Below are 22,808 nucleotides of genomic sequence, written 5' to 3'. Positions count from 1 at the left end.
TCAGCCAGAGACACCTAGCTGAAGATGCTTTCCTTATGTTTCCAATATTGTAATTTACAAATTGTAACGACAGCAAATCAACGCCCTAGAAACAGCACACACAGAGCCCAGAAATGGCAAGAAAGCCCACAGACACTCGTAAACTTAACCGAGACCTGCAGCAACACATGCGTGCACATGCTGGCACACAGATTTTTTTTCCATAGGAGATACAGACCTGTCTGTACCTCCGCTCCGAGCACACCTTGCAGAGTCCATTGAAGCGGTTCATGGCTAGAAACCCTAAACTCGCCGTTAGCCCATGAAAATCCAGTCCCCCGAAGCAGCCGTAATCCCGATCTCCTTGTATCACACGAGTGTGGAACAAACCACAGTCAAACTGGCATGACCGCCCATGGGAACCCAGCTCCAGAGAAGAATGGCAGGAAGCCACCTTTCACCTCCCCAGCCCCTGTCTGTGCTGTATGCCGCTTTACGATAAGCCAGAGGGCTTCCTGAAAACCCTAACTGACAAGGAAGAGAGAGAGTTTTATATTAAAATTCCTGTCAACTATTTAGTATTCCCTAGTCCCTGCTCTGTTGATGTGGCTTTTGTTCCCGCGGCATTCTTCAGCCGCACGGAGCACTTTGTTATTGCAATGTTCTCACAAACACTTTGAGGATGTTTAAGCGGCATTTCACAGGCACCGGCTGTGTGAGCTTCACTTTATTAAAAAGACAGCTTGCACTCGTTACACTTGTAAAGAATAAGAGAGATTTTTTTGAACAAAAAGAAAAAAAAGAAAAAGCAGAGTTTGTTTTTGAAAGCACAGACCCAGAGGATACACACGTCCCGATGTTTTGTGCTCACAGAGTCACGGAGGGGGAAGCAGAGAGGTCAAATGAATGGCACCCATGGTGTAATTTTGGAATTAAAGACAAAGAGAAACTCTTAACCCAGCCAGCGGCAGGGCACAAAGCAAGGCTCAGTGAGTCTGCACCGTGCAGCCCTGACTGCCAGCGCTGCAGCACAGCCCCCTGGAGATGGGGTTGCAACGGAGGAGAAAGCACCTTCCGCACTCCTACACGGGGATGGAAAGAGAGGAAAGGCTGAAGGGAACCCAAACCCTGGCTCCCTTGCACAGCAGCTGGGGTGGCAGGGCCAGGGGAGGCTGGGGAGGGAGCACGAGGAGCCCCAGTGTTCCCAGGGGACCCGGCAGCACGGCGGGGCCGTTGGAGGCAGCGCCCGGGGCCACTCTGGGCGCATTGTCCCAGCCTGCCGCACCGCCGGGCTGGAGCTGGAAGGAGGATCGGTCTTCCTTCCCAGCCACCATCTTTCAAGTCAGTGGCGGCTGCCGGAGAGGAAGGGAGGAGAGGGGCGCTGGCTTTGTTTGTCTTGCTCAATCCTACGCTTTAAAACAAATAACTGAAAATGCAGCTGAGGGAAGCAGCAAAGCGGAATTCGGCACAGATAAATCACAGAGCCGGCTGAGCCAAATTTCCGATGCAGGCCATGTGTTTGCGTTCCCATTTCCCATCCTTGCCTTTCCTATAAATCACTGAGGCTCCACTATGGGCCTTTCCCTTCCCAGAGCAAACGGCCCTGAAAGGAGGAGGGGAGCAGACGCACCCGTCCACGGAGACACGGAGACGGCCAGGGACTGATGCTGGGTGGCAGGCAGCCAGCCAGCCCCGTCCCCATCGCTCCCAGTCCCCATCACTCCCCGTCAATGGCTGGTCTCTGTGGCAATATGCTGGAAAAACAGGAGGTCCCTGTATGGCAATGGGGAGCGAGTGTGGGTTTAGTACCCACATCACCCACCTCCACCAACTGGCGCTCCATCGGGATAGCTAATTGCCTATAAAAGCCATGGTGTCGACAGGGAGACTGACGCAGCTCCCACCTGAGCATCACCCTCACTAACACTCTGTCTCTTGGCTTGTTTGAAACCCCTCCATGCAGGCTCCACTGCCAGCCGGCTCCCGACCCCGCATCTTTGCGGCCCTGGGGGGTCACAGCCCTGTCATACCTACCTTCAGCTGCTTCATGGTCGCAGCATCCTGGCTGTCCTGCGCTGCACCCAGACTTCCTGGCATTGGCTCTGGAAAGGAAAAAAAGGAGAGAAAAAAAAAAAGGCCATATCAGCCCAATAGCACACGTCTCCTGACAATCCCTCTCCCCCCACACACTATATACAAGATCTTTACATGTCATGGGCACATCTCCTCCAGGATGGGGCAGCCCCGCATGGCAGCAGCTGTGAGGTGGTTGCACATCTGGGACCGGCACTGCTGTCTCACCCTGCTCTATGCCAGCCTGTCCTCCTTCACACACCCTGGCAGCACAGCGAGGAGACCAAGGCAGGAGAAGAAGCTCCCCACCATCCTACACAGATCCCAGGAGCCAGAGTCCAGCCATGAGATCAGCCCCAAGTCTGAGGGGCAGGAATCAGCATAGTGAAAGGCCCAGCAAGAGGAAGAGGTGTGGCTGCAAAGTTGGGGTCCCCACAGAGAGCCCCAGACAGCCACAGGTAAGCAGGAGTGAGGCTTGAAACGGAGAGCTCGGTGCCTGTGCAGAGCCTGCTGAACCGGCCAGGATCTCCTCCATGCCAGTCTTTTGGGATCCTGGTGCTCACTGAGCATCCCAGGGCTGAGAAGTGCTCATGGGGACATCGGTGCCATGGGGCTGGGGGCTGCTCCATGCCAGCACAGGGATGGACACGAGGCTGACTCCTCTTCCAAACCTTGCCAACACTCCCTGGGACATGCCAGCGGGGAGGCACACCTCTGCTCTGCTTCAGCCGCCGCGTGGCCACCTTCAGGTGCTTGGTCCTGCCCAGGTCCTCCCCAAGTAGGTAGTACCAGCCACTGATCTCCTGGGTGGGAGGAAAGCAGCTGTCAATGCAGGGGCAGATACTCACCCCCGTTTAACTCAGTCTGGTTGCCCACAGCCCCAGAGGGGTCCCTTGCAGGAGGGCTTGCAGGAGGGCCCTGCAGTCCCTTGCAGGGCTCCCTTGCAGAGGGCTCCCTTGCAGGAGCTGCCCCAGGTCAGTACACAGAGGCTGCCCAGACACGCTTGCACACAGCGGTACGGCCTGGAGTCCTTCTCTTGGGATACAGCAACAGCTATAATTCCATCCCCCCTGCAAGGAGGGACCAAGCATCACTGAAGTAACAAGCTTCTAGGTTTTTAGAGGGAGACAAGGTGCAGAGAAACAGCCAACCTCCAGTAAAACTGTCCATACTGTGTTTGCAGCAGCCAGCAGTCTCGCAGGCAGCACACAGCTCCAGCCTTATCACCCAGGATGCCCCAACCAGCCTTCAGCAGTGCTGGGTGCTCCTCAGCGGGGCTCCCTTTGCCCCTGTCCCATACCCATGCGGCCAGGGCAGCAAAGGGGACAGAGCTGACCTCGGCGATCCCTCACCTCTCTTCCAGGGACCTGCCGCTGTCTCCCATTGCTCCCCAGGCAGCCGGCAAAAGCCGGAGGGACCAGCCATCCTGGATCAAGCCCCGGAGTCAGCTGGGGTTGCAGGAACCACGTCCCCAGCAGCCAGAGGAATGGGTCCGTTTTAAAATGAGTGTTTTAAATCCACGATGAGGAAACTGAGGAGGGGGGGATATCCAGCAGCATCATGCAGCACCCAGGAGACAGGGCCAGCTCATCTCAGCCCCCGCTGAGGTCCCAGGTGGACCACACGCCCCCAGCATCCTCCTCCCATCCCTGCCAGAGGAGGGTGCTGCACATGGGTGCTATACACACGAATGCTCCATCCTCTCTGCACACAATGATACCTTGTGAAATCACTGCCAAAACGTGACAAGGAGGGGACAACTTTGGCGAGTCCAAATATGACCGGAGCAGAGGCTCTTCCAGGGGCGAGCTGCAGTTTAGAGCTGCTCTGCCTCATTATCTTCACTGTTATAAAAAGAGCTGCATCCCACTTGTCCAAATTCCAGAGGAGGCCATGCTCAAGCTACCTCTTACCCGCTTCTCAGGTCGTTGCCACAAATAGCTCCTTTTTAACCCTTTGCTAGGGAGTAAGTTTCCACACCTCAGGTGATGCATTAACACTTTCACGAACCCCTTCCAGCTTGCCAAGATACTCTGATGTGCCGACACCAGACCAGGGATGAAATCCCTAACCACTGGCAGCTAGGATGAAATATTTCCGTGTTTTAGTGGGTTGGCGGGAGTCATTTACAGCAGTAGTCTCGTAGGCGCCTTTAGGAAGGCAAACCCAGCTGATGGAAAGCTGTATTACCAGGCAGGAGCCAGGCTGGGGCAGCAGTACTGTGACCAAATCCGCAGCAGCGGGGACAGGGATTCCGGCACAGAGACAGCCGGGCAGCACCGCTGCCTCCAGCAACAGCCCGAGACCTCTGCGTTTGCCCTCTCCCCACCAGCACCTCAGCTGGTGAAGCCTTGGCTGCCGAGTGCCGGGAATCAGGCAGACTCCTCGGAGGAGCGTGTCCCCCCACGGCACCCACTCAGCCACCACCCAGGGGCCACATGTCAGTTGTGGCACACGCCAACAGGCTGAGCGAGGCCGGCCCCATCTCCTGTCCCCCAGGCAGCCCTGCTGTGAGCAGGGCAGGCAGTAGTCGCTGGGGCAGCAGTCGCTCTCCGCACCCCCACTTGCTGCTATTCTCCTTGTGTCCCTGCAGAAGGGAGCGATGGTCTCCTGTCCTGGGATCCCTCCTCTAACAGCCTCCCCATCCCTCTCCAGCATTCACACCGACATCAGTCTCACAGCGGCCATCCATACCGAGAATGGGACCAGGGAACTCGCTGGGCACCTTCAGAGCATCTTTGTCCCACGGTGGGAGAAGCCCACTCCTGCCCCAAGGGTGCACGACATCCACCCACCGACCTGAGAGGGTCAGGCCCCAGTCCCAAGCGCTGCGCTCTGGCACGGACGTACCTTGTCCAGGGTCAGGAGGGACTTGACGCCAAAGCTCATGCAGCCGATGAGTTCGCTCTGTCTGCAGGAGAGCCAGAGACGGTCAGCACACACTTGTTGAAAGCTCCCCAGGGACCCGCTCCCCACATGCACCCCTTTGCAGGGACCCTGCAAACACATCCCTGCCCGTGCCAGGACCTGGGCAGTGCCCAGGACGTGCCTCCCTCTCCGTGCTTTGAGCAAGCATGGTGTAACCGCACAGCTCGGCTGCAGCAGGGGCAAGGAGGAGCTGGGCTGAAACATCCTAGTCACCTCCAGCCTACGTGATGCTGGCAGGAGCTTGGCCGAGGAGGCAGATGCCACTTGTGTGAGCAGGCAGCACAGCCTGTGAGGTGCCAGACCCCTTGCTCCTGGGCCTTCCTCCTCACTGCATTGCCCCCAGAGGCAGGGAAGGTCCCCAGCCCAGAGCCAGGCTCCAGCCCCACTTGGCTCTAGCCAGCAGTGCAGGCGTGAGCAGCTGCAGGCGTTTTAAATGCTGGTCTCGCTGGTGGCTACCAAGCAGCAGCAATGCCGACAGGCAGCAGCAATGCCGACAGGCAGCAGCAATGCCGACAGGCAGCAGCAATGCCGACAGGCAGCAGCAATGCCGACAGGCAGCAGCAATGCCGACAGGCAGCAGCAATGCCGACAGGCAGCAGCAATGCCGACAGGCAGCAGCAATGCCGACAGGCAGCAGCAAGGGCAGGATTTCCTCTCCGCCAGCCTGCATGCGGCATGGTGCTCACCAGCACGGGCTGCCCAGAAGGATGACCCTGGCCGGGGCACCCCACCAGCAGGTCCCAGTCCCAGCCCTGCTGCTCAGCCCCCCTGCCTCACCATCCCGCAGTCTTCATGCAGGGCAGCCCTGACATGAGGGCCAGCTCTCAAGGCCCAGGGCGCTGGAGGAGCTCACGTGGGGTGGACAGAGCAGATGGCAGGTTTGCTGCCGTGCCAGCCCCATTTGAAAGAGATTGTATGGCAGGCTGGCAGCCCCTTACCTGGAATTTCTCTCTCGGTTCCAGACTGTGACCAGGAGACGTTTCTGCTCATCCTCCTCTTGCACCAGGCTGTAACAAGCAGAGGGGACAGCCCGTGAGCACCCCCAGAAGCACTCGGCAAGGGCTGCCCTCGCAGCCAGAGACCCTTTGCCCTCCTCAGAGCCAGGTCTTCTCCTCCATTCTCTGCACAGAGCACTGCAACATCACCCCAAGTGGTTACCTCCTCAAACGAGCCACTGTTGCACTAATTCCCTCGTTCCTGACAGACAACTGCAAAGGGATGTGACCCCTAGGCAGGCGCTGGGGACACTGCTCAGGTTGTTTAAGGGGAAAAATAATCTTGCAGAAAGACACACATCCAACAACAAAGGGCAAACACAGGAACAAGCCACATTTCATGCTCTGAAACAACCATCCTGTGCCAGATTAAATGCTGCATGGGGACAGAGGTCTGACACAGACTGGTTAGCTAGCAAGGACAAGCTCTACTGAAACACGGCGAGCCATACAGCTCCCTTCCCACGCAGAGACATGCTGCAGCTATAGGAAATCCTTTTACCTTCCTCATTCATACCGATGCCCATACTATTGCAGGCGCAAGGTCTAGGAAATGGAGTGTGTTTGCCCAACTCCTGCCCAGCAAGAAAGTCCACCCGTGTGGGAGCGCCGCTGCCATGCTGCGTGCCGACAGCTTTGTGAGCCTCCACAGAGCTCTGCCCAAAAGTTCAAGGCATTTCAGCTATAAAAACAGCAGAATAATGTCTGTCACTCCTCATCTCAGCAGCAGACCTGCTCATGCATGATGCATGTTTATTACAGATCATAATGCAAAAGCAAACACGGGGTCTTGGCTTCGAGAGGGTACCCCGGGACAGCAGCCATGTGGGTCCCCCACTGCTCAGTGTGAACACGGCGCTGGCGGATGGGTCAGAGCTACCTCTGCCCTGTCATACTCACAAAAGAAAGTGCTCATGGAAGACAGGATTTTTGCTGTCTGGCACAGTCTTCGTCTTTTGCCTGCATTTCCAGTCAGCATCTGGCACAATCGACATCTTTACAGAGGAAAACAAGGAGCATGTTAGCACTCTCAAAGCAAGCACTGGCACACAGCTGCCAGCTCTGCCGCTGAGTGGCAGGAGACCAGCACAGCCACTTTTATGGATGGCTAAGCCTCAAAGATCCAGCTGAGCCTGTGCTAACCCATGGTTTAGATCACTTTACCCTATGCGTAAGTAATTGCATTACAAAACTCCTCGGGGCAGGGGAGGGAAGGAGAAGAGCGGAAGAATCAAGGACTGACGTACAGAAACGTTGCTGGCTGGTCTCTGACTTGCAGCCCCCTTGTAGGGGAGATGCTCCCTGCACTGTGCACGGTGAGAGCAGGCTGCCAAGGTGACCTCCAGGAGAGCCCACAGCCACACTGTGCTGGCCACACACTTCTCCCCACCAGCCCTTGGGCACCCAGCGGGATGCTCTTGCAATGAATGGTTGACACAGCCCTTAGCAGGGTCCTGTCCTCCGCTTTTCTGGCTCCACACAGACACCATGCCGACAAAACCCATGAGCCCTCCAGCACGGGGCAAGAGACCAGCCACCTCCCTGCACGCTGTGGGTACTCAGCCAGAGCAGGACAGAGAAGGAAAAGGAAGGAATAGGCAGCCCGGACCATGCTTGGAAGAGCCAACCCCAAAGCCCCAAGAAAGCCAAAGCTCCTCGAGCAAAGCCCCAGGAGAACCCACCTTCACATAGGAGTTGCACGTCTGGTACTCCTTTCCTATCAGACCTTTTGCTTCCATGACTGGAAAGGAAACAAAACAGTCAGGCCCCAAAGCGGCAGGGAAGACATCTTCCTACACCACGGCGCTCTGCGCCATGGGGTGCCCCACCCTTGTGGGGCTGAACCCATCTCCAACCCCGACAGGATCCTGCGCACACCTCTCCAGCAGCCTGGTCTCACTGGGCACCCACAAACAGGGGAAGGGTTTTATTGTATTTTTTCTTTAACATATCCGTGCTATATGCATCTGTGGGTGAGGTTGGCAGCAGATGCAGTTCAGCGTCCGGATGGCAAATTGCATTTCATTTGTCTGACTTCACACAGCTCTGGGCTCCCTGGCCTGGAGCCAAATGTATCATCAAGTTAAATATCAACGTCCGCATCCCGATGGCAGCCCCGCCAGCAGGGACTCAGCATTGCACCGCTGCCGACAGTTGGGAACCCCACGCTTCCCAGCCGTGTGGCTGGAGGCAACAGATGTGCAGCAGAGTCTGGATAGCCCAGGACGGGCTGTCGGAATGAGGCTAAGCTCCCTCCTGACAAGCCCAGCAAGGCAGCAGTGACTTCGCCTTTGTTAGAGACAGATACGTGCTCCCAATAAACACGGTCAGCCCGACAGAAACCCCAGTTCACGAGGGGAAAGGGGTTTGCAAGGTTCCTCCAGGACAGGCTGCACCAAGAGCTTCCTCCTCCAGCCAGACCTGCTTTGGGTTTAAAGACGTTGGGGTGGAGAATGAAAAGTAAGATGGATTAACCCCCATCACCCAGCCTCCTCCTGCCCACACTGAGTACCCTGAGCATCCGGCACATGCAGTGGGATGTCGGGTCCCAGACCTTGAGCCTCCTTTGCCTCTTTGCTGGACCATTTCCCTCTTCCCAGACCCTCTTTTGGAGATGGCATCAGAACGAGACAGTGACTCGCACCCAGCTCATGCTGGGGCTGCTCCAGATGGAGGGATGTGGGGTAAAGCCTGTGCTGGACCCTCAGAACCACACACAGCTTGGAAGGAGAGAAGGGGGGGGGGAAACCACCACCACATTTTCTTGCTGTTGTTTCTTTACAAAGCTTGCCTGCACAGCCAGAAAAGGGCAGCAAGCTGTCGTGGCTGCCAAGTGGAGAAGAACAGGGGCTGCGTGTGGCTCGGCCAGTCCCTACAGCCTCACCAGGCTCAGGCCATCCTCTGCCCCCATTTCAAACACCCAGGCAGGGGTGAGGCTGGGCTGTAAGGTGGGACGTTGCTCAAGAGAAAGCCTTTTCCATCCCCTCCTGCCCTGCCGCGAAGGTCTCTGGGATGGGGGTGCCTTCCCCCCCAAAGCACGGCCACCCCCAAAGGCACTGGGAGTCCCAGGGCCCTGCTTTCCCCTTTCACCCTACAGAGCCCAAATCCAGGGCAGCAACCAGCCTGCTCTGTTCACAGGGAGGGAATTTTTACTCTGACCATTTCAAACTCTTGGTTTTTTCCTTGATTCTTTAACCATTTACTTATCATAAAGCCCTCACGAGCCCCTGCTAGAAAGAGCTCTGTGCCAGGAGACCAGGACACACACATCCTTCACTGCAGGAGCAATCCTAAGGGGCCCCCTAAGTCTGTCCAGACAGGTTTTTCCTAAAGAAAAGAGCTAGTTCTGACACTCTCATTGGCCTTTCTAATGAACACCATTAAAGCTGCAGTGACACGGTTCCCCAGGACCTGCCTCATGGCTGCGATGGAGCCAGTGTCCCAAGTGCTGCATTGCTCTCCTGCACCAGTATCCAGCAGTGGTGGCCAGGCCTGAGTTCCCAGAGAAAGAAAAGTATCTCTTGTCCCCAGCAGGACACGCCACAGCTCGAGGGACAGCAACCCCAGCTTGGACCAAGTGAAATACTTTTGTTGAAGAAATATTGTTGGTGTTAAAAAAAATGCAGCATTTGGAGGTAATGGAATGATTTGGAAATCCTGGCAAATAGTTTTGGCCAATGTAAAAGACATTTCAGTGGAAACAAAGCATTTCAGATTTTTATTTTCCAAATTATGTTTGCCTTTTTTCTCTTCACATGGAGTTAAAGAAAAAAGTGTATACAAGTGGATGCAAAACACACCGTGGTCACCCAGAAATGAAGGTCTCCAGAAATTTTGGTTTGGCCTCTAAATCAAAAGAGCTCCCAGTCATGCCACTCTACCACAGAGTTGTTCCTGACAGCTGCCATGAAGCTCCAAAGAGCTTGAAGAAAGGGCATGGAAATGCTGTCCCCATCACTAGCCCACCGTGGCTCTGGGGCCACCTCGCCATGCGTCCCAGGGAGGTACTCACTGTGCAGCACCAGGATCCGGCCCCGCACCTCGATGGACAGCTTCAGCTGGCCTAGAGGAAAGGAGGAGAGACGGTGGAGGAGGCAGGGTTCGCCCACCGCCCCGGCACTCGGTGGCGAGGGACCCCACGGCTCTGAGGCTTGTGGGGCCAAACCCATCCTGCTTCCCCACCCCTGTGCACGGGGGCATCGCTCAGGGAGCCAAGGGGAAAGAGGTAGGAGGAAACATATTCTGCTACCAAGAAAGTCTTAAGGCTCCAGATGCAAAAACGTTCCAGGAAAACCCTAATACTTTTTTCTCAGCACACAGTAAACTCTGATGGCAGGAGGCACGAGCCCATGGCAGAGGGGAAGCGGGAGCACCAAGGTGAAATAGTTGCTGTGGGATGAATTAGCCCTTGTTTAACGGAGGGATGCATCGTGCTCAAATCCTCCCCCCAGCCCAGATTCAACTTCCCCTTTGCCTCTCCCCTGAGCTTCTGTGCGGGCAAGGGGCTGTCAACCCTGCAGAAGGTGACAGCGGGCCAAGCTGCAGACGGCCTGGACGAACGCCAAGCACAACCGGCGCCTTTGGTGGCAGGAACATGCCGGCACAGGGTCAGCCAAGGCTGGCTCCGCTGGGGGAGCCCGGGCCATGGCACTAACCCACTTTCATCCATCCGCTGCTGCGGGACCTCGCTCCACGCACACCTCCTCCCTGCTTGCCCTGCTGCATGCCTCGTCTGTGCAGAGTGCTTTTGGGGAAACAGGAAAACCTTAAAAACCCCTTTGCTGACTGTCACATCCAGCAACAGTTTGGTATCGCCAGCACTATTGAGCGGCGAAGACGCAGCAACAAGGACTAATGCAGCACTGCTTGCAGCACAAACCCAGCCCCCCAGAACGAAGCACGGCAAGAGCACCCCCACTGCAGCCTCCTGCATTTCCTGGTGAGCAGGCAGGTAATCTCCTAAAACCGGGAGTCAATGCTTGCTTTAATCTAGGATTAAACAAGCCTGGTTTCAGTTGTGTTTTGACACTGAATAACTGTCAGGTGGCCAATGAGGCCAGGAGCAGCCAACCCCCAGGGAAGAACAGTGCTCCACCACCCTGCAATCCCTCTGCTGCAGGGCCCGGGGGTGGGGGGGAGCTCGGACCAAGCGGGACCCCTGGCTCCCAGCAACGCAGCACCTCTGGGGAGGTGCCTGACTCCCTGCACAACAGCACCGAGAGCTTGTGATCGGGGAGGTGATGGTAGGGGAGAGCCTTGAGGAGCTACACGAAAGAAACATGACTTTGGAGCAGGTCTGCATGGAGATCCCCCTTGCTCCCGAGGCACTGGCTTACCCACAGCCATCCACCAAGCCAGGAAGCAGAGCCTGCCTGCCCAGGGTGCCCAGCTCCCCACTGCCGGGCCTGCCGAGCCTCGCAGGGGACCTGCTGCCCATCATCACTGTGAGCAGAGCGAGGAGCACGGTCAAGAGACCAAAGTCATTAACAGGCCAAAAGAGCAGATCTTAGTAAGAACACAGGGGTGTCCACTTCTGCCCCTCAACAGGGCAAAGAATAAAACAGAAGAGAAAGAGAGCTCAAAGTGAAAAAGATCTGGTGCCTGGAGAGAATGACAGGATCTTTCTTGGAGCAGGAGATTGATCTGACCTGTTAGAGGAGGACCCAGGACCTAACCCGCTCCACAGGCAGCCCTTGAGGAGGAGCCTTCTCCCAGTGTGGATTGGCACAGCACTGCATGGCACTGTAGCAAGAGCTCACCGTGGGACTCAGCAGTCCCCCATGGGTGCTACAGAGCCCGCCTGTACAAGACAGCAGCCCAGTGGGCAACATTTCTACCCATCAGTGCCTTTTAAGCTACCTAAGGTGAGAGAGGAAGGGAGGACTCGGAGCAGAGAGAAGAGGTGGGAAGGATGGAGCCAGGGAGGTGTCAGACCAGGGTTCCACAGGGAGCCGACCACAGTAACTCAGCTCAGCCTAAGCATCCTCCTGGGGAATTGCTCGCAGTGTGGACTACGCAGGCAGATCCAACCTCTGTGCTCATGACCTTGTCTACTTGGGACAGGGTCAGCTGAAACCCAAGTACAAAGGCCGGGGGAGCTCAGGCAGGCCTCCGAGTCCAGAAACCCCTCTGCAGAGGTGCAAGGACAAGATGGGAGGATTATTTCTGAAGAAAGAATGAAGGAAGGAGCATCCCAAACACGTCTTTGGCTGGCGACAGGCAAAGTCACCACCTGCAAATACAGCATCCACAACTGCAGAAGAATACACTGCTCACAGCCCACACAGCATCCACAACTGTAGAAGCCACATTGCTCAACAGCCACGACACTGTCCAAACAGCCCACACAGCATCCACAACTGCAGAAGAAAACACTGCTCGCAGCCCGCTCTGAAGCGGAGCTGAGAATAAAATCCAGCTCTTACACAGCTCCAGATCCAACCTGCAGTTCCCACTGCCTTTCGAAATGCCCACGCCAGATCCCTGAGCTCCCACCTCTTATCTGGAGCTGTAATTTGCTATTTTCAGCACTGCCTGGACCTGTCTGCCAGAAACTGATTCCCAGCATTGAAAACCCAACCGGTCACAGACCCTGCGCAGGAGGCCAGCGCCTGGGAGAGCCACACGTGTAAACCCCTGCTGAGCAAGGGCACCGGTCCCAGGGCAGCAGCTCTGCTCTGCCAGCTGACTTACGCTTATACACTCCCTTTCCCATGCGCTAGTAACTCTGCATCAGCCCTAAAATCTATCCACAACACTGAGACTGGCACGAAGACTCAGCCGATGGTGTTTGCCAGGGTCTCGGTGAAATGCTGCTGGGGTGCAGAGCAGCTGCCAGCCGCCGGCTCGCTGGCCCCAGTCGGGCACTGCCCGAGGGGGGCTCTGCCCCTCCGAACGCCTTCCCAAGGGGGTTCCCAGGGAGCTGCCGCCTGCCAGTCTGGATATGATGTGCAGATTTTAGGGGTGATGCAGGGTCTGAAGTCTGTGCAATTGTTCTGGATCAACCCAAAACTAAACATTTCCCACTGCTCCTGGAGAATCAAAAGATTGAAAGCTTCATTAGCACAACATTTCCTTTAGCCCAAAGCAAAATATCCCATTTTCACTTGTTTTCCCCCTTACAAAACACAACAAACAAAATAAACTCATAATCATCATTTACAGACACATAATTTACAGACTTCTAAACATCTTTCAAATTAAAAACGAACATTTCATTTTGCAAAAGACACACCCAAGGGCTTAGGTTTGCTGGGGTGGGGATATCTTACAGGATGGTTTAACCTGACACAATTCAGAGAACTCATATCTCATTTTTCACTCAGAAAAACATTGACAGAAGATTTTCAAATCTCTCTCCAGCTCAGATGTGTGTCCATGTGTGCATCTGCATGTTTGAGAGCACATGCGCAAATGTATACATGCACAGAGGCATGCATGCGCAAGTGAGAGCAAGGTAAGAAAGCAAAGACGAGAGGCAGGTGGGGTACGTCAGGACAGCTCTACTGAAGCTAATACCGATTTACAACAGTGAGAATATCGTCTCCCAGTTTCATCATGCCACCCCAGCCTTTTGGGCCAAGACTTTAACCCTTCTGCTATCTCCAGATCTCTGATGCTGTGGGAACCCTCTCGCTGTTCCACTATTAGCATGTAACAACCGTTACAACACGAAAGCAAAATGCCCCCGTCTAACCAAGCATGACGAGGAGTCAGCCCAGTAATGAATGGGCCCTGGGGAGGAGAAAGGAAGCTTTTGTGCTGGGTAGTTCGGGGGGAGGAAGCTCTATGCCCAGCCCTGGGGACAGCTGGGGCCGCTCAGCCCCCGGCGCAGCACACGGGGACAAGGCTTCTGCATAATGAGGGACTGGGTCGGACAGGACCCTGGCCTCGTGCATCGCATGCATTACTGCTGCTTCTGGTGCAGGGACAGTGGCCGTGGCCTCTGCATCGCAGGCTACACCAGCACCAAAGAGGTGAGAGCAGGGAGAAAATGGGCAGTTTTGCCTTTTTCAGAAGTACCACAACTTGGCCCGCAGTAGAAGGGATTTGGCAGTATCAGTGGGAAGGGTCCTCGCCTTGCCGTGAGGAACTGATGACATTTCTCTCTTAATGCATTTGCTCCCAAGCATCTCCAAAGCACATGAAGGGACAAATCGCACACCCCAGCACGCCTCAGCCAGCCCGTCTGACCCCAAAGGGGTCCCAGCCTGCTCATGCTGGGGAAGCACTCGTTGGCTTTGTAGCAATTCCAGTGCTTGTATGGGGCCAGGATCAGAGAGGGAAGGTGCTGTCGGAAAGAGCTGATCCAGCCTGAGCTGGTGGAAGGGATTTGCTGTACCAACACCTGCACTTGGACAGACCAGCTCAGTGGCAGCAGTCGCATTTTCTCAGATGCGCAGAGCAGTAACCTTCCTCCAGACCTGAGTGGGCAGAAACACAACCCCTGTCAAGGCAAGTTCTTGGGCTGCATTTCCACCTCACTCTAAGAGCAGTTTATCTCTTTTGATACATCCCTAACATGAACTAAAGGAAAGAGCTTCAGCAGAGAGGCCCTGACACAGCTTGTCCAGGTAACCCGTGTTCGATAAAGGTTACTATAAATGAAAATAGGTGCAGAGAAAGGCCAGAGGGAGACAAAAGAGCAGACAGCTTGTCTCACAACAGGGCCCACATGTAGCTCCTGGGTGCACACACCATCACAGAGAGCAGGGCTCAGCCGGGCTCGCAGGGCAGCAGCGGAGAGGGCACCCAGGCCCCGTCCATCTGGACCCACAGGGCCAGGGGAGGCAATTCAGGCTGATGAACAAAGCCGGCACAAGGAGAACAAGGAAAAACGAGGTATGAACAAGCACGAGATGGTAATCAAACAGGTTCCCACCCATGAGGGAAGTTTGCCAGGCTAAGGGAGGGGACACATGAATGTTGTCCCTTGGGAGCAGACCTAGCAGGCAGGAAAGTCTGTTCCTTACTGATGATGTCTGACAAGTGGAAGATTTGCATTTCTGCTCCTTAAATGCTTTTCTGTTTTATTGTAGGAAAAATCAGGTTTTGCCCTGGCTGGGACAGCCAAGAACCATCAGTGCACACACAAGGGGGGATTCTTACCAGAGGAAAGCAGTGTCAGATAACTGCCTGGGCAGAAGGTCCCCATGGGCACAAGGCAGAGCACCCCGAGATCACCATCTACAACACCAGGCCCCGGCACCAGCCCTTTTGAAGACCCTCTCTTTGGTCACCCACAGGGAGAGGGTAGTGCTGGCCCTGTCCCGCCACTGCTCTCCTGCTCAGAGCACGCAACACCACGTCTCGCCAGCGATGGTCAGCCCGTGAAGGGAACCGCGGCTGCAGAGATGATGCTTGGCCCGGACTTGGTCACAGAGCCAAGAGGCACCACAAAACTCACGTTATTTGGCATGCATAAGTCCTACAGACAGGAGGATTTCAGCTTCCGGGCTGTCCTCAGCAGTCTGACGCTTACAAACCAAAAGGGGGAAGGATCAGCATCCCTGGCTGCCCAGGGAAGGGACGCCCTGCTCCACTCATGTAACCCTCTCTGCTCCCCTGCAGCCTCTTCAACAGCCCATTGCATGACTGCCTGCCCTGCTCGCTAAAACAAGCGGCAGCTTTGAAAGAAAACTGCTGCTTAAAAATTGGCACCCAGGAAGGGCACCCAGCTTCCCTCCGTGTAAGACAGCTGCTGACAAGCCATCACACACCACAAGCAACAGCCATGACGTTTGCTGCCAAATTCACCTGCTCACAGGGTCAGTATACAGGGCTCGTAGCCCAGCCATCGCTGGGCCGGCTCCAGCCTGCAGAGCCAAGCCACCACTGCCCATGGGCTTCTTCAAGCCCGTGCAGCAAAACTGAGGCAGCCACAGAGACCCACCAGGAACAAAGAAGGAAACTGGGGCTCTGCCCTAAGGGGGGCCACAGCTCTGGCCAGCCCTACGCAGCAATCCCAGCTCGTGCCCGTCCAGGGGGCAAAATGACCTGGGTATTTGGCATCTGGCCGACTGCTGCAGCTCGCCTCAGCGGCTGCAGCTTGGTTTCAGGGTGCTCCCCGGTTCGCCAGCTTGATGGAGCCAGGTATTATTCTGGCTCAGCGAGGCAGAAGCGAGCAGGCTGCCGCTCAGCGTTAATGCCTTCGGGGAGCAGCTCTCCAGCCCATTCCTGCCATGCTGGGCTTCGGCCATGACCTGCTGCGGCTCCCCATGCTGCACCAGCCAGGGCCACGGCCACATCCCCGGGGCACCCCCTGCTCCCTGGAGCTGCAGGCTCAACACTTACCAAACGTGGTGAGGTAGAAAGAAGCTCCCAGGGGGTCAGCCTGGCGGGTGCAGAGCGAGACTCTGTGGACATTGCCGGGCTCCATGGCAGGAGACCTCTAATTAGCCAGTAACCGGAGCCCTCCCTGCCTAGCCCGGGGAAGCCAAGTAGCCGTTTAAGCAGGGAGTGACAGGCAGCCGTGCAGCCGGGTTTCCATGGGACACGCGACCAACCGCCGCACGTTTGAACGGCGCAGCTCCCATTGGCCCCGCGGATTTGAATGGGGACCGCACCTGTCTGAGCAAATAGGCCTGAGCCCCGCGCCACAGCCACACGCAAGGATGCGGGCAGCGCTCTGCCCTCCCCTGCGGACCCGAGACCCACGCCAGCACCGTCCCACGGCCACCGGAATGAGTTCCTGGGAAAAGGGGAAAACCTTGCCACATTTCCTCTCCTCTGCAATGTGACGGGTTGTAAGTAATCCCCGTGACTGTTAGTGCCATCGGGTTTGCTAGCACGTGCTCGGCTGTTCAGGGAACTGTCCCACTGGAGCAACACGGGACAGCAGCATTCACAGCACTTTGGGGAAATGATTGCAGGCAAGGAAAGGGTGCAGGAGAACGGGTCTGTGGGGGTGAGCCAGGAAAGGGAGGGATGGCAGGGCATGGGTTACCTGCTTGGCTCTGATATGACAAGGAAAGAGGCACACAGCGCCCCAGGCTCATGGGACCACTCTGCAAGACCCCAGAGCAGCCCTTTCCATCACCCAGGAGGTGGTGATGCACCCACCAGCTCCGGATGCTGCACCACAGCTTACTGGGAGGCACCCAGAGCCGAGCATAAGCTCTGCAAAGTGTGGAGGAATGATGGAGATGATTTCTCTGAAAAAAAACCCAACCCTCCCCACAGGCTGGGCTGTCCCAGAATTCCCTGCTTCCCACCCACGGATCCATGCAGCCCAGCTCCCCACAGCGCAGGATCCCGTGGGGGACTGATCTCCAGGAGAGTCCCCAGCAGAGTGGACCTGCTCCCACACCACCCCACGCTGCAGGAAACGCCACGCTCAAGGAGTTTGGCTCCTCGTGGCACTGCTGTGAGGCTGCAGGGTCCACAACAGCATGGCGGGCCTGTGGTGAGCCTGGCCCGGCCCCATAGGGGCTTTCTGGGTGAAAGCGGCCAATTCACAGGCCCTGCTGCCCTGGGCCCAGGCAGAGGTGGGCAATGGGAGAGCTCAGCCCTGACAAGTGAAGGTCGGGAGAGACAAGGGTGCAGCCCAGCACAGGCTCTGAGCAGATGTGCTGCCAGCGTGGATGGCTGCTGTCAGTGCTGGGCAGGCACCGCCACTTCCCAGCCCACATCCAGCTGATGTAATACTAAATATATTGACCTCTCTGGGACAGAAAAGAACAAGATCTCCTGTAGAGTCCAGGGTGCTGGACACGCACCCCCACCACTCCTCCCCACGGCCGCCCCTCCACACACTCCTGGCCAGAGCCGAGCCCCCGGCTGGCCCACAGGCCCTCTCACGCCCCCATCACTTACCTTTCCCCTTCACTCGTGCACGGCTGATCTTCCTCCTGCTCTTCGATGGCCCCCTCTGCTTCCGCACAGACAATCGTACAGCCCCGCATCGCCCCTGCGTCAGGGCTGGCAGACGCTGCAGCACCAGCAACTGGGGACTCTGCTCTGTCCCTGCCAGAGAAAAGAGGAGATGAGAACAGGACACGGCAGGACGGGGAGCTGGGACACAGGGGACATCACAGGCCCTGCAGTACCCTTGGTTTTAGCTGCCATAAGGGTATGTCTCCACCTTGCCCCAGCCTTCCCCAGAATACCATGCTGCCAGGTCTCCTGCACTGAGCTTCCCCTGGCCAGCTCTGGACAAACCTGGCACGTGCTGGCAGTGCGGCACATCTGCCCCACACCATCACCCCACTGCTCAGCCCCACCTGTGTGCAGAAAGGAGAGGAGCGATGGCGATTCACTAGATCCACTGTCACAGCAGAACACAGACCCACGTTTAGAGGGAGTCACCCCTGGCACGCGCCTCAGCTGCGGCCTTGGCCACGGCCCTTTACGTGCCATGCACCGAGTGCGTCCCAGAGGCTCTGCTCAGCGCTGCCATATGTTATTATATTTAAAACAGATGACCAGCCCCATCAGGGCTTCATTAGTCTGTAAGCAGCTCTCCAGGACCCTAGAGACGCTGCCCTGCCACTGCTGGGTGTTCAGGGCAGTCTTGCAAAGGTCCAGCTCAGATAGTGCATAGACCCAGAAATGGGAGCCTTAGTGGAGAGACCTCCCAGCCACAGCACAGAGCAGAGGAACCAGCACGGCCCAGTAACTCTTCAGGATCAGAAACATCTGCCCAGGCTCCTTCCACAGAGATGAGCAGTGCAGGATTAGCGCAGCACAACTGTCTTATGTTATCCTTGTGGAGACCCAGGGCAAACACAGCCCGAGCTGCAGAGTCACAGGTTAATTTCCTCGCGAGGGCAGCGGGGCAGAGCCGCATCCCTCATCCCGTGACGGAGCCATGCCACGCACACACCCCATCCATAAAAGCAAAAGAGCCTGACCTGTGATTTTGATGCAAGATCGAGCCCTCTGGAGCCAGGATGCACCACTCAGCCCCATGATGTGGCAGTGTGTGCCAGGACATACAGCACCTAGCGCACACTGCCCAATGCCTTCAGGTACCCCAAAACATCCCCCCAGCTCCATCTTCACAGCCCATAGCCAAAGGGCCCCAGCACAGCGAGGCAGGCAACCTGGAAAGGCTCTTTGCTCACTAGAAAAGCTGCCTTTTCCCCCAAAGTTTGGCTTATTCTCTGGCAGGGGCACTGGCTTGATTCAGCTGAATTTACACCAGCAAAACTGTCTGAAACTGCAGGAAAAGCAACAGAGGGACACAGAGTAAGCAAGGGAGGGAAGGAAGGAGGGATGCTCTCTGGACAGCCCAATCCATCACTGCCAACAGACACCTATTGTACTGCTGCCGTAAATCACAGCCCCTTTGGGCGTCGGGGGAGAGACAAATAATGACCCAGCAGTCTCCAAAGGCCTCCAGACAAAGAGCATGGCTCTGTTTGGGCTGCCTGCCCCCAACAGCGCTCAGCCCTAACCTTGGCAACCTGCAGGGACCTTGAGAAGGCACCCAGCTAAGCAACCAGCTAATGCCACTTGCTATTTTACTTGCCTCCTAAGATATTTAGAGCCTGTGAAGCTCTAGCAGGACTTTCTGCTGGCAGCTCCCACACAAAGCTCCTGCCCTGTGGTGGAAAGGGGCCAGGTGCCTCCTTATCCCTCCTTCACGCAGTGCGGCAGCGAGGCACAAGCCAGGATGCGAGTTGTATGATATACAGCTCAGCAATCAGTGGAGCAAAAAAGGTGCAGCCTGAGTGGACTCAGCTCTGGGATAGTCACCTTCCCGCTCAGGAAAGCGCCCAGATCCATCCCGATGGATGCCGCGTTGCTGGAGCCTCCTGCACCCAGGGGACTGCACAGCCTAGGGGAAGAGGCACCAGGCACAAGCATGGGTGAGAGCTCTCAGCACAGCTGAGCAGCCCTCCTGCTGCTCAGCCTTTCGGCAGCGATGCCTGGGAGCCCAGAGGGCTCCAGCTCTGTCCCCCTTCGCCTCCCGCTGTCTCCAGCCACAGGGATCCAGAGTTCAGGGTAGGGTAAAGAGGGGGTCCCTAACAAAGACATGATTTATTCTTTAATTGCTGCTTGTTTGTTTAGCACCCTAGTGGCCTTTGCTGCCTTAAGCAAAATGCAGAGGATGCACAAGCAGTGCAGGACATTTTGACAAGTAGAAACACCTGTGGGACAGGCAGAGACAGAGCACCAGGAGCTCCCACAACCTCTGGTTGCTCAGCAGCTCCAACACATCTGTTTTTTCTCACAATACTGCCGGATTGGAGTACAGGCTAAAGATGGATCCCTGTTTCCCAGCGAGGCTGACAATGGGAGGGGAGCAGAAGATGCAGCCTGGTGACACTGGTCCAGATTCTGCAAGCCTGGGCCACCAACTAAACTCTTTTGGCTACCTGGTGGCTGCATAGCCCCAGTGCTACCCTGCAGCCTCCAGAGCCCCTGAATCCTTCAGGGCCCAGTAACCCACAGGCGGCTGGGGAAGCCAGCGCTGTTGGCTCCTGCCTCTCCAACAGGCACTTGAAGCAGCAAGCTCAGGGCAAGGTTTGGTGGAGCATGGTGGACACAGGAGGGGAAAGGCTGCTCCAGCTCTTGGGGCTCTGTGATAAAAGCATCTCTGCCCATAACAAGCACCTGGCTTCCCACATCTGGCACAGCTGCTTTGTGTGAGGTAGGGAGTAATGCAGACGACAAAACCCAGAAACACAAGGAGGGGAACACAGAGCCCCAGAGAGGAAACAGGTCCTTTGCCAGCAGCCAGGAGTACATCCCTGCACCACACGCAGGCTCGCCAGCAAAGAGACGACCTGGCCAAGCACGCAGCCTATGCCACGACATCCTGCGGTTCCCTGTCCCAGCTGCCCAAGGAGATATTCACAGCCCAGCATTTAGAGACACATCCCCATGGCCTGTTCTGTGCTCTCCTTGTAGACACAGGTACAGCCAGCGGAGCAGGTCTGGCTTTCCCCAGCAGCGAAGCCTTCAGCTCCAGCAGAGCTCACCAACATCAGAGCTCATACAAATTGTAACGAGCTGAAACTGGAGGTGTCACATCCTCTACCGCATCCCAGCCACATCTGCTGACATGCAAGAGAGCTCTGGACACAGAGCTGGGGAGAGGATGAACCTCTTCATCCTATCCTCACCTTCATCCCCTGTCTTCACAGGCAGCACTGGCAACAAACCTGGGAGAGCAACTGAGTCACATGTATTTATATTACAGAATATTACAAGAGCTCTCCCTTCTTCCCCACAGGGAGGTTCTGGGGACCCCTCATCATCTCAGCCCTGGGACCTGCAGAGAAACCTCACAGAGGCTCAAAACATCTCTCTTACGGCTGTGTCTAACAGCAGGATCGCAGATGAAGGTCCCCAAAAGAGAGGCCCCAGACTGCCTGGGGTCACAGTCACCTGCTGTCAGCTCCTGGACAGGAGAGTTGAAGAAGGACCCTGCCACTGTCCCCAACATCCATCTATCCCTTGCCACATCCCCCAGAAGCCCTGTTGATGCCTGAGCACCACAGACACAGGTAAATGGTGTCAGAGCATTGTCCTGGGCAATCAGGAACCAGCACACAGGTGGGATGGGCGCTGCTCAGGGATACAGGGTAATTTCTAAGGCACTTCAAAATGTTCCTCCCTTCAGGCTTATCAAAAACTCTTCCCCTCATTTGTTCAGCTGAATCCATTTGCTGGCATTCCCAGTGATCTCCATCTGCCACCCATCAAAATTAAAGCTTTATCCCAGCAAATTTACTTGCTCCTGAAAAAAAAAAAAGTCTGGGATTGCATGTTTCAGTGCACAGCTTCCCCAGCTATCAATGATCAGCACAGCACATCTCAACCCCCAGGACACACAACACCAAGCAGTCCTACTGAGGGAACAAGCAAATTATCCACTCTGCAGTCCCAGGTATCCTGGGCCTCTGCTAATGGAAGCAGAGTGTGTACCAGCCTTGGTCCCCGTCTCCTTCACCACACATCCCCATGACGGTTTGTGCTACAGCTTGTGTTGTTCCTCTCCAGCACCGCCAAGCCTGCAGCTCTCCCCAGCACATGCAGCAAGTGGTGAGAGGTGTTTTAAATGCCACCCTGTCTCCTAGGAGCTCCCCAGGCTCACACAAAGCCTCCCCTCTCCATGTCTGTATTGCAAAATGCTTTTAAGAGGCAAAAGGAAAGACAAACAGGACAGTAACAAAACGCACTGTCTCTCTAAAGCAGGCAGTCTCACAGGTTTGGGTAAAAGAATCCCTTTAGATAGGGTTTTTCAAAATAAAAAAATAGAAAAGTTAAAGAAGAGTCTCTGTGGGACTCCAAGGCCATGGGAGTCCCCCACACCCTCCTCCCAGAGGGCTTGAGGCTCACTGTCTGCAAAAATCACTCCTAACTCTCAAACCCAGCAGATTCAAGTCTGCTCCATCCCACGGCGCAAGGTACTTGGAGAGCCCCGAGGTCAAACGTGATCCCGCAAGGAACTGGGCATCTCCAACACCCCACAAAGGATACGCGGGAGATACAGTCCCTCATCTCCTTCAAGCACCAGGATCTGGTTCAGTGGTGATATCCAGGCACCTGCACATCCAGGCACCTCCAGACAGAGCAGCAAACTAAGCGGAGAAATCATCTGAGCACTCACGCGTGAGCCCTGGCTCTCCCAGCTGCTCCATGATTCCCACGTGGGACGGTCACTCTCTCCAGCGATGTCCAAGCACCAGTGTTCTACGCTCAAGCTGTGATTTAGCTGCCACGAGCCTTTGACCTTGGCACCACTGTAAAGGAGGGGGGAAAAAAAGCCAGTGTATAAACGTCCCAAGGGAGCAGAGCTCTAGTACTAGGAAGTTACAAATTAAATTGCATGCCGGGAAGAGATGGTGGCGGTGGCGCATGCAACAGCCCCTTTCTCTACTG

General features: G+C 56.0%; 1 protein-coding gene across 4 annotated transcripts in view; it reads right to left on the bottom strand.

The window, feature by feature from the left end:
• The window catches only part of RGS3 (regulator of G protein signaling 3), an 87,312-nt gene extending 64,745 nt beyond the window's left edge, over window positions 1-22,567 (bottom strand). For 2 of the 4 annotated variants that reach the window (XM_072883298.1, XM_072883297.1), the window contains exon 1: window positions 218-271. In XM_072883298.1, coding sequence (XP_072739399.1) covers window positions 218-271 — 54 coding nt within the window. Of the gene's footprint in view, window positions 1-217; window positions 272-2,013; window positions 2,082-2,764; window positions 2,856-4,902; window positions 4,964-5,918; window positions 5,988-6,875; window positions 6,971-7,657; window positions 7,717-9,987; window positions 10,039-16,268; window positions 16,354-17,789; window positions 17,943-22,527 lie in introns of those variants that run through there. The other 2 variants (XM_072883295.1, XM_072883296.1) reach the window with 2 other exon arrangements.
• Window positions 22,568-22,808: the final 241 nt, after the last annotated feature.

Source organism: Ciconia boyciana, chromosome 18 (assembly GCF_034638445.1).
Source record: "Ciconia boyciana chromosome 18, ASM3463844v1, whole genome shotgun sequence".
In the NCBI taxonomy this organism is placed as follows: domain Eukaryota; kingdom Metazoa; phylum Chordata; class Aves; order Ciconiiformes; family Ciconiidae; genus Ciconia; species Ciconia boyciana.
This window is presented reverse-complemented; position numbering and strand designations above follow the sequence as displayed.